The sequence below is a fragment of the Gobio gobio genome, assembly GCF_949357685.1.
Source record: "Gobio gobio genome assembly, chromosome: 2".
Taxonomy (NCBI): Eukaryota; Metazoa; Chordata; class Actinopteri; order Cypriniformes; family Gobionidae; genus Gobio; species Gobio gobio.
In genome coordinates this window covers 60461250-60473870 of record NC_137098.1, presented here as the reverse complement: position 1 = coordinate 60473870, position 12621 = coordinate 60461250, and the positions used below count along the sequence as shown (strand labels likewise).

The 12621-nt window shown below is 38.4% G+C and overlaps 1 protein-coding gene across 1 annotated transcript in view; it reads right to left on the bottom strand.

Annotated features, from left to right (window-relative positions):
• The window catches only part of focad (focadhesin), a 96088-nt gene that overhangs the window by 50285 nt on the left and 33182 nt on the right, over window positions 1–12621 (bottom strand). Inside the window, exons 10-11 of the mRNA XM_079841949.1 lie at window positions 12398–12588; window positions 12055–12315 (exon numbers count right to left, since the gene is read on the bottom strand). Coding sequence (XP_079698075.1) covers window positions 12055–12315; window positions 12398–12588 — 452 coding nt within the window. The remainder of the gene's footprint in view (window positions 1–12054; window positions 12316–12397; window positions 12589–12621) is intronic.

Below are 12621 nucleotides of genomic sequence, written 5' to 3'. Positions count from 1 at the left end.
AACAAATGTACGGCTCATTGTTAGTTCATGTTAGTTAATATACATTAATTCATGTTAACAAATAAAACCTTATTGTAAAGTTTTTCCAAAAAAAGGCTTCTAAGTTCAGAAAATAAGGTCGCTAAAATAACAGATAATCAGGAAAATCACTCATGACTGGCTACCAAAGAAATGCCAGGGCCAATAACGTAACGAGACAGGCTCATCACAGTGAGGGACTGATGGAGGAGGGGTGGAAGGGCAAATTCTTATTCTTCTCACCCATCTCATTCAACTTAAACCTAGCAAGACTGTCACAAGTTATCCATCTCATGCAGTGGCCGAAAAGAACGCAAAAGAGCCCTGGGCTTTGAAGTTCATTCCAACAGTTGCTGCAATCCCCTCCAACCGTCTGACTAACACCCTGTTTCTCTCTCTTTCTGTATTTTCTCAAGCTGTTTTCTGTAGCGTAAACACTGCTCGAGCAGCTTCTATAATACTAAGACTGGCCCAAGGCCAGTGTTTCCCCAGCTCAAGCGAAATAAAAAATGAAAGGTATGCTTGATTTCAGGAGTAACTGAGGGGCTACAGTGAGCAGTGACAAACCGGTGAAAACCTGTGGACCGTGTGAAGGACCTGAAAACGTTCTCTTACCTGAATTGAGGATTATGTCCTCAAATCTGAGTGCATACCCATGAGCTGCTTTACTAATGCATTTCATGTTTTTGGCATCAAACGAAATGCTTTGCGGTGACTGAAGGGCTGTGCTGGTTTATATCGCAGTCTTGTGCTCCTGGAAAACGCAGCTCACATTCCCACAAGGCCAACGTTATTCATAACCAACAAAACTGCACCTTAACTCATCCAGGGCTTCTTTTGAAAGTCAGCTTTTATTTGACATTGATGACTCTGTATCGGAGTTGGGCTCAAGACCACATCCTCCAAGACCTAGACACATATTCATGGTTAGACCCCTTGAGGGCTAGATCTAGCCTAAGACAAAACCCAGAGCAATGCGTGTTGGTTCGAGACACTGTATGCACACTGTAAAACCTAGTTAGCATTGACTGTAAATCTGCAAAACAAGGCCCTGGTATACTTCAAGAGAAATCGAAGGATGAACTAATGCAACTTCATTTGGAAGAAAATCAGGCTGAAATGAAGTTCATTTTAAGTTCGTTCTGGAAGTTCGAAAACAGCTTGCCAAAGCGAACTTTACGGAAAGTTTGCCCTGACTGCTAAACACCTTTGTGTAATAGGTGTACGGAGGCTCCGCCTTCTTTACATGAAAATCTTTTCTGGTTCATTTCTCCTGTTCAGTCGGTCGAGGTCAGACATCCGTGAGTGAAAACATGAACACACTGGAGAGTCGCTTTATATAGTAGAAAATTAAGTTGTACTTCTGATGAAACGAGACACTGACACTGTTTTTCATGTTTAATACCGTAAAGCTGCTTGATTTTAAGCTATCTCTTGTATAAAGTGATATATAAATAAACGTGACGTGACTTTATTTTGCACGCAGCACATATTTACATATTCATCTAACCGTCGCTCTCATCAGTGTGGGCGGCATCGGATGTTCGCTAACTGTATATCACTGCTTACGTATTTCGAACTTCGTTTTAACCTTAAACGAAGAATGAAAAAGAACATCCCCGGATATCAGGGCCTTAACTAAGTAATTTTTAGCAGTTAAAAAACAAAACTGCATGCATTTTGGAGAAGAACATTGTTTTGGTTGTGGTTCGGCTCTGCTGATGAATATGGTTATCCTACTGCTCATAAAACATTCTCTACTAGACTTAAGAGATATAACCAGTTTAGATGGAAAGGATCTCCAGCCAAGGTGAAGACATTACTGTAGCTTTACCCATGAATAGATGGTACTTCCTTGAAAATAAATTCCAGCACAGCTGTACAACAACCATAATGAAATAACCCTTCACAATAGATAATGCTTCACACCAGACGCGAATGAAGCGGATAAATCGTGCTATTCGAGCGTAGTTGGAACTTGAACTTTTTGAGTTTACTCGCTTCATTCGCGCGCGCGACATTAACTACACAACAGACGTGAATTCTCGTCATGGGAGGGGCTTCTGCCAGCCGGCTCATCTCGTTGTGAAATGGCTGGCAGAAATGAAATTTGCGCTGCAGAATGTCTTTTCGCGTCTTTGCATTGACTTAACATGTAAATCACTCGCACGAAAAACGCTTCATTCGCGCCTGGTGTGAATGCACCATTAGAGAGCTACATATGGCATTTCATCTGTTCAATGAAATACCCCAAATACAAAAACCATCCCAACTGGTCTAAAAAATAATAATTTATTCTAGGCTTACCATAGTGAATATGGGTAGTTTTGGAAGAAGAATTGACGATGCATTGGCTTTTTATTTAAATTGTATTAATTTTTAACAACATTTTTTACAGTGTGTAACTTCTACTGTGCAAAAGCTATTTAAAGGCCCCCTGAAATCAAAATTGAAGTTTTTTAGCTTTTAGTATGACTATGTTAGCCTTAAGGTTATGAATAAGCTGGTGTGTTCCAAAACAATGACAAAATTTGCATTTAGGATATATATGCATTCAAAACTTACAGTTTCTCACTTGCGTTAAAATGAAAATTGCGTAAAAATCTTCTGTCCAATCAAATACTCTCTAGAATCTGAAGCGCCCCCTACACTATAAATAGACGCTGAAGCTGCGTCTGAAATCGGTCAGTTGTTCACACGTTTACTATTTTCTACATGTTGAACTGCACATAGCGCACTATATATGCGATAGGAAACAATTCAGACAGTGTAACTATGCTTTCAATTGAGGCGAATGAAGTCTGGTTTCACTTTAGTTTCATGCCCACTGCCATAGCACACACACACACACACACACCAACGGCTCTGGTCTAGACTAGAGACACGAGAGCGGATCATATGCGCGAGTCGGCGCAGACAACAAAACATATCGGACCCATTTGAATTCTGCACAAAATGCTGTATTTCAAAACGAGATTATGATGATAAACTGTTAGAGATTAGGAGGAAATTGTGGCTCTAGTCAAACTGTGATATTAACAAAACGCTATTGGCTGTTTTAAAAAAGGGGAAGAGCTGCTAACAGCTGGAGCCGTTTCAGGGGAAATTACGTCAACACATTGAATTATGCTGCGCGTTTCAAGGCACTTCAGTGGGCCTTTAAACATTCAACATTTGCCAGAAAATATATAAATGTCTAGACTGGGTAAACCCAGCCCGTTACAAATTTGCGGGAACCAATCACAAACCGGCTTATCCACCTGGCGCGCTATTGGCGGGTTTAACACGATGACGGATAGAGAAGCGATGGATCGTTGGTCTGATTGGTTGAAGGACTATCCAATTGCGTACAGAGTCATTTGAACTATGCCCGTTGATCACGCCTCTTGAGCAGTAGAACATAGAGAGCTCCCCAGACTAATGTTCAATCTTAAAAGATTAAGCTTGGTCTGGTGATAGCCAGACAAATAAATATCAGGAATAAACTGTAAAGCCCCCAAAAATCTAAACGACAAAATATGAAATAAATAAATCCCTCAGAGGAATAAAATATGAGATAAAATGATTCTGAAAAATTAGGTTCACCAGCGGTCATAACAATGAGTGAACTTTAAAACTTTCAGTAAAGTGGTTGAAAGCAGGGTTAGTATCATTAACTAAAATTAAAGCCATTAAAAACACATTTTTATAACTTGAAATCAAATAAACATTGACTGATATAAAATTAAATTAAAATATTTCCGCTAGTTGCCAAGGCAACATTTCGCATTTTCATTTAGTTTAATTTAACATACTGCAATAACTTAAATTAATTCAACTAAAAATTATATATACATATTTAAAAAACAACAAAAAACGAATACAAATAAAAACATAGAAATATTGAAATGAAAACTAAAATAACACTGGTTGCAAGTAAAATTAAATTCAGATATGCAATTCAAATATTATTAAATCACAAATGAACCTCAAAGAGTCAGGCTAAAATGTTAGGATAAAGACAATCAATGTATTAACTTTATTAAAAAGTACACAAAATATAAAGTCTCTTGAGAGGAGAGCTTAAAACGAACAGGGCACAAGAACACTAATCATAAACCAAGCAATTATTCACTAACTAAACAACATGATACAGAACTACAAACCTTACTGATTCCAAATAACTATTTACACATCCCCATAAGTCTCCATGCTTTTAACACATGATTTAAAAGCTAGGGCGTATTGAGATTCCCCCCAGCTGCAATACTCAACAGGAGATGTGCGATACACGCTCAATAGTGCTTAGCCTTAATAGCCTTAATAAGGTTTGATTATGCAATATTTCTCTTGTTGCCAGACAGAGCTGCTACGTTAGTGTGGCCAATTGGATCAAAGCATTGTATACAGGCTTCAAGTAAAGTGTTTCTAAGAAGGCTAATAAATGTGTAAAGAGGGCATCTAAAATACATCATGTAAAAGCGACTCTCTCTCCTAATTTATCTTTAGGATTTGTAAAACAATTCCCCAGACAAGCCACTCCCTAACAGACCCCCACTAACCGGGAATCACTGATCTTTCCCTCCCTTGAGAAGGGTTTTAACCCTTAGAGAAGGGACACCATGACAGTTGTTCTAACCTCTAATTGGAGATTAACCCCTCAGCATCCGTCCCTGAAAGCTGAGAGGAGAGACATAGCCCTATGAAACAAGCACAACCTCTGACCCCCAGAACAAGCCAATCAACAGGCTTAATGAGTGGAGATGTGAAAGAGTGGAAACAAGAGAAAACAGAATTGTACAGAGATTTAGTCTGGATGAGAGAGCAGGAGAGTAATAAATGTTTTAGGTCAGTAAGATTTTTTTATATTATGCTCACCAAGGCTGCATTTATTTAAATCAAAAACAGCAAAATTGTGAAATATTATTACACTTTAAAATAACAGTTTCCCATTTGAATATTTTAAAATGTAATTTATGGCAAAGCTGAATTTTCAGCACCATTACTCCAGTCTTCAGTGTCACATGATCCTTCAGAAATCACTCTAATATAATGATTTGCTGCTCAAGAAACATTTCTCATTATCAAAATTGAAAACAGTTGTGCAGTTCAATATTTTTGTGGAACTGAGTGTTTATTTGAAATAGATATCATTTGTAACATTATAAATGTCTTTACTGCCACGTTTGAATGTTTGACCGTTTAATGCTTACTTGCTGAATAAAACTATTATTATTATTAAAAAATAAATAGAATTAAAAACTTGCTGACCCCAGACTTTTGAATAGTACTATAAATACGGTAATGGTGTGTGGAAATATACCATGAATATTTTAAATAGATGAATAATATATTATATATATATTATATATATATATATATATATATATATATATATATATATATATATATATATATATATATATATATATATATATATATATATATATATATATATATATATATATATATATATATATATATATATATATATATATATATATATATATATATATATATATGCAAAAACGAAGCATTGTAAAAACTCATTATAGGTATATTTTCCACACTGCTTTTCACTAAATGAACACAACGAAGAATTATCATTCCCATTTATATGCACTCATATAGCAATAAACAGCAATATTCTATTTTACAAATATATTTTGATTTGAAAATGCCACATGAGGATTTAAATGGACATTTTTGAGAGATGACACAAATGAATCACTGAATCAGTTCATTGAAACGGCCAGTTTGAACTGATTTGCTGAAATGAATTTCACTCAATGTTTGTGTTACTGAAATTTAAAAGTGCAGTATGTAAGATTGACAGCTAGTGGTCGAAATAGGAACTGCAGTCCAAATTCAAAATAATGGAGGTTGTTGTTAACCCCGCCCCCTCCTCCTCAGACTCGACGCTCACGCGGGTTGCCAGCTTGAGGATACTCAACAGGAGCAAAATGGAATTGACAATGAAAGCCACACTGTAAGTTGATGAGTTGATATATCTGTGTTTTAATATGCTGTCGTTCATAGAGATTTTTAGATGGATACAGAGGCTTTTTAGGTCGGATAGAATCTGCGATCTCTGACCCAGTTTTCTGCCAACTGGCAACCTGTGGTGGCGAAATATTATTGGGTAAACCGGCAACATGCGGTTTCGCACAGAACAAAACAAAAACAGACACAGGGTTCCCACTCTTTCATGAACACCAGATTCAAGGACTTTTTAAAGCACCATTTATTTTGATTTGGACGGCAATTAAATGACCACATGTCTTTGGTGTTTGTCAAATTGTGAATTTTTTTTCGCGGGTGGTGGGAGAAAAACACTGACATTCTGGATTCGGACGGCAATAAAATCACTGACTAGCCCCTGTCAATGATGAAAATACCCCACCAGAAACAATTACTGTCCAAATAGGGCTTTTGACAGTAGATGGCGCTTATGGAACAGCAGAAATATATCGGTTTCCCCGGTAACCTCAGTAAACAAAAGGAGTGCTGCACCGATAAACACTACTTTATTAAGCATTATTCGTTGGAACTTTGATAAATCCATTTTTCTGTAGCTCAACACTGAGGCAAGCATCACTGAATTTGCCCTTCTCTGGCACTGAGCTTGTTAAAAAGCTCCACGTTATGTGCTCATTAGGCCGGCTACACACTAGCTGCGTGGCGTGTCTGTTTTTATTTCGGCTCCCATGTTAACAGGTTAGAGCTTGCACACTGCCAGCGTGACAAACGCGTGCATGCTAGAAATAGAACCGACGCCTATTTTTCACACGATTCCAGGCAAAATAGAATAGGAAAAGATGTTTATATGTCAATTTGACTAGCCTAGAAATCTAGACACACCCTAGCAGCAGAACATTTATTTTGCCGCGAGTGTAGTCTAGCAATTCTCGGTAGACCTCAGAGCTGGAAAAACCAAACTTTGGTCAGGCCAATCACAGCGTGTGTAGAGTCGGTGGGCGGGCTTAACATAATGACGGAGCGGAGTTGCGGAGATTCTGCGTGGAAGCTGACGACCAGCGTCTTTCAAATGGGTTTTGGCCGCTACTCTGGAAGACTTAGAGTTAAGCTTTTCTTTGAGGAAAGAACAAAGAACGGTACTGAAGTCATTCTTAAGAAAGGAAGATGTATTCAGAGTTTAATCTGTCAACTAACATTAGCTCCGCCTCGGTTGGTTGTGGCGCTATCCAATTGCGTGCAGAGGGAATTTGAAAGACAACCGTTTATCCCGCCCCTCGGATTGAGCCCTGTCAATGGTGAGTTTCCAGACCCAACATCTTGATGTGGGTCTGGCTTGTCAGGCTACATTTTGACACGAATACATTTTGATGTTTGAAAGTCTCTAGGTTTTTACATAAATGCAGATATAATTGTAATTTTTAATTATATATAATAATTATCGATTTTCAAATACTGCACCTGTCAATACAGAACAAAATATTCTGTAGCCTATTTGGCCGTCAATACTGCCGACGTTGTCTTAGCTGTATCAGTAGGCTATATTATTTATGTTTAACATTAAGCATAGGCCATCCACTACGTCACCTAGCAGCAGCAGCGCCGCGTCAGACACGTTTCTGGTGTGCAAAGAAACAGAAAACGCCACGCAGCTGACACGCAACAGAAACACCACACTCACGCCACACTTGCAGTGTGTAGCCGGCCTTATGCAGAGCTGTCTGTACATGATCACGATCCATCCGCTCACGCAGCATTTTTTCAGGTTTTCCTCGCTTCCTCCCGCAGCGCTGTTTTGTTCTGGCAGCGCATGAAGGCCAATTTGTGTAGCAGCACCATGCTACTCTAACAAAATGCAGTTCATGCTTAATTCAAGCACTTTCAAGGACCTATGTTGGTTTTCAAGGCCTTGAATCCATGTGTCTGAAATTCAAGAACTTTCAAGAAGCGTGGGAACCCTGCAGACATTCTGACACTGAACGCACATTTCAAAGTAAAACAACTGGCTGTAGCATTGTTTTTCTCAGAAACAAGTAGGTTAATTTAGAATGTTTCCTACATATCTGCAAACATATTATGGTATTTTTATGTTTTAGTAAAATGACCTTTAAATAAGAGATACTAATAAAGCTAGGGCTGTTCAATATATAAGATGAAAAAAACGATATGCGATATCTTTGTTAAATAATGCGATATTCATCATGCGATACGATATTGCTTTAAGTGTATAAAATCTATTTAAATTAAATAAATAAAAATATTTAAAAACTGAGAATGATACTATTTATGTGTTTCACATTCTTTCTGGGAAAAGAAAGCATCGCTACAACTTCTGACAGTGACCAGCAAAAATTTGTGTCTCAAATCTGACAAAATAATTTGAACATCAATGTAAACAAACAAAAAATGTATTGCCAATATTTAAATACCAAAAACTCTTTGCTTGACTTGGTAATATATAGTTATATCAACCTAAAACTCAACATCAAGAACATCCAGGTAAACAAAGACACCTGAACTAGGGGTGGACATTTATTTTTGTTATTCAAAATTAGAACTAAAAACAGTAGTCTTCACATGAATTTAATATACACGGATACATAATAAAGCTACAAAGGATATTCAGCCAAGAGCACTGAGTGATTTTCTCTTGTTCTTTTGTTGTTTGACAGACAGCGGCAGGTTTACTGTATTAGGCTGCTGTCACTTTAAAACCTAGTGCACGGATCCTATTGACACGCATTCGGTTTCTTTTCCCAACTGATATTGTTCACTTAAAGCATAACCAACTGAGTTTACATGAATACTCATCAAGACTGCCATTTTGACATAACTGTGTGTGTATTTGACAGTTCGAGTGTGTAACAAGACACGAAAAAAAGAACGGCTTGTGCGCACGTTACGGCGTGTGTGCCAGACAGCGCGAGACTGCAAGGAGTTGTAAGAACTTGTTTAATTAACGTCAAGCAAGTCACATAAGTATCAGTCATGCGCCAAATCTATTCTCTGCTATATGCATCGACCTAAAAACTTACAATTTTCATCAAGTAGCATATTAAATATATAACGATATGCATATTGCGATATGCACATTTGCGATATTTCGTTAATTTCGATATACTGTGCAGCCCTAATTAAAACATCTGTCTAAACTCTCTTATACTTGCATGTTGTGAGACAAGGAAAGGCCGTAAAACTAGTCTAATTCAACGCAATCATTTCTATCAGCAGCTGAATCACTGTACTGTGAGCATTCAATAAATTCCCCAGCCCTAATCGGAAAGCAGTAGAGAGCGAATCTCATTCTCAGCATCCAGCCAAGGCCTCTAATAAGGGCATATAGCCAGTGACAGATGATGCATATTCCTCTGTGTAGCAGCCGCCTCAAATGTCTTCCTGTTAGTGTGATTACAACAGACCTGCAGGGCTGCACATCCTCCCTCAGGTCACACACTTTCCATGTTCTTGGCTAACAATGACTTTGTGTCCATGAGAGCCCTAAGGCGTTCTTGTAATGAATGTAAGTGTGGAGTACAGGTCTACTGTACCATGATACACATTCATTTAGCATTTAGCTACAGTAATTACTGCTCCAGTTTCTAAGGCTGCGCATGTTGCCTAGTAACACTGACATCTGGATAATGGATAGAAATGAAAGCGGATGAGTGGAAAATTGTTTTTCCAAATGTGTTTTTTTTTTTTATATCTGTCGTTCAAGGAACAATGTGGTGCTTTTAGTGTGTAAAGGGAACATGTCTAAAGACTGTGGTTATCATCATTCAGCTAGAGAACTGTTATACAGCCCCTATATGTTTTGTGAAATTCCTTTACAGTCCTAAACGCCAAATGGAGGCCAATCAATTGCATTTAAAAAAAGATGAACATTTATGTGCAAGAGTCTCTGAAAAATCTCTGTAGAGTATAGCTTTTTTGTCTAATTTGTTTCCATAACTCATGCACTGTTGTCATAAGTTGACTGACAATCCTCCTAGAGCAAACTATGGTTATACTCTTTTTCCTCCATGAAGGAAAATCTTCTCTTCCACAGCAACTCTATTACATATATTTGGAAACCATGATACTTTTTTCAAGCTTCTTTGATGAACAGAACGTTTAAAAGAACAGCATTTATTTGAAATAGAAATCTTTTGTACCATTATAAATAGGGGTGTAAATCGGACAGTTCATCATGATTCTATACGGTATCGATTCTCATAGCCCATGATACGATATTTTCCGATACCTCAAAAAGTTCTGCGATACGATTCAGGGGTATATCAATCAATATTTCGATATTATGTGCCTCTTTTACATAAACAGTTACATTTTTATTAACTCACAACTGCAACCAAAATATCACAAAAAAAATTTTCTTTCAAAATTTCACGTCCTGCACCCTGATCGGGACGAGGAATGCAAGGATTATAGATTTTGTTGGTACGATTATAGTCTGATAAATTATCACGGTTTCACGATTATCACGATTATTATGCATTCATTAATTTCACGACAATGTATAAAATCACATGAACACTCTTTAGATTTTAAAGTGTTATTTTTTGCTACCTTCTGAACCAGAAATAACACAGTAACCAAATAATAGAGCACAAAATAATAATGAAGACAAAAGTCCATCTCTCCCTTTGGATCCTACAACTTGTCTGGCTATCATCAGACCAAGCTCAATTTAAAGGGTTAGTTCACCCAAAAATGAAAATTCTGTCATTAATTACTTACCCTCATATCGTTCGACACCCGTCAGACCTTCGTTCGTCTTCGGAACACAAATGAAGATATTTGAGTTGAAATCTGATGGCTCTGAAAGGCCTCCATTGGCACAATGCACTTTACACTCTCAAGACCCTTAAAAGGTACTAAAGATGTCGTTACAAAGTCCATCTCACTACAGTGGTTCTAAAATAACTTTATGAATCGGCGAGAATAGTTTTTGTGCGCAAAAAAAACCTAAATAACGACTTATATAGTGATGACGATTTCAAAACACGGCATCATGAAGCCGAGTCAGCAGTTTGGATCGCCAAATTTCAGCAGTTTGGCGGTTTGACACGCGATCCGAATCATCATTCGGTAAGTATTACTTACCTTATCATGAGGGTAAGTAATTAATGACAGAATTTTCATTTTTGGGTGAACTAACCCTTTAAGATTGAACATTGGTCTGGCGAGTCAGCTCTGTATTTTCTACTTCACAAGAGGCGTGATAAACGAGCATAATTCAAATGACTCTGTATGCAATTGGATAGTCCTTCAACCAATCAGACCACAAGAGGCGTGATCAACGGGCAACGACCTATCGCTTCTCTATCCATCCTCGTGTTAAACTTGCCAATAGCGTGCCAGGTGGATAAGCCAGTCTGAGATTGGTTCCCACAAAAGTGTAACAGAAGCAGTAGAAATGAATGTACGGGTTTCCAGACTGAGTTGCAGGGCGAAATCAAATCGCCGGCAGATCAGGCTGGGTTTACCCGGTCTATCCTACAACAGCAAAATAACCACAATGACACTGACCAAACAAATAAATACAGTAAACAATAGGATAAAAACAAAATTTTTTTTTTTTTTGCCACAAAATTACCCTTTATTATGTACAGAAAGCACATACTCTCTTTCTCCCATTCTCTCTGCTCTCCCACTCAAACGCACACACATACAGCACGGACACACACTCGCTCAGAAACGTGTTGTTTCTCACTAGCGTGGTATTAACGGTGCTGTTCTTGAAGCAAATAAACGTACAGTTTTGCTATTATGTCGAGACACTGCAGCTGAACACTGACAGACGCACAGACTACACACGCTTAATCCCTCTCTCTCTTTCTCTAATAACAGCATTAATAACTGCATTAGTCTGCTATCAGACGCTCAAGTTTTGGAATTAGCAAATGAGGCGTGGGATGAGATGCGTAAGAAATTAGTCCTTTTTTAAGGACAAAAACCTAACAAATGTCTTGAAATACAACATCTGAGCAAAGTCTTGAGGTGTGGTAACCGTAGTACTAAATAATACAGAACTGCAATATAGCAGAATCACAAAAGTAAACGTTGAGACAGCAACTTTACCTTAGCAGGATCGGCCTCGGCGATGGCAGCGGCTGTGTCCAACGCTAACCTGCAGAGATCCCCGTGACTGCAGACGATAACATGGGAGACCAGAAGACAAACAGTATCTGGGACGTGTTCACAGACAGGGAGAGATGACTGCAGGGAGTAAAGCCATTCCACACAAGACATGGAGTCTAAGGAAATTCGCTGTAGGACGCTGGTGGCCACTTGAAGCTCGCTGTACCACGTGCTGAGAGGCAAACTCAGCTGCGTGGAGTCCTGTAGAGGAGAGCGCAAAGTCCAGTATCACACAATAGTTCGAACACTCTCTTCTAAATGGGTGCATAATAATTTGCGCTACCTCTTTTCGATCGGAGGATTCTCTTTGGACCATTTGCAACAGTGAATTAGCCAGTTTAAGGTTCTTCATCTGTGTTTGCGTGTCTGTCAGGGCTTCCATGAGGCTAGAGCAGGACAGCACCTGTAACAAGGGCATTACCAGCAAAGAGGCACCCCAGGGAGGTGGCACCTCAGGTGGGACAATCTTCACAGCTAGCAGAGAGGAAAAAAAGAAGTTAACTCTAA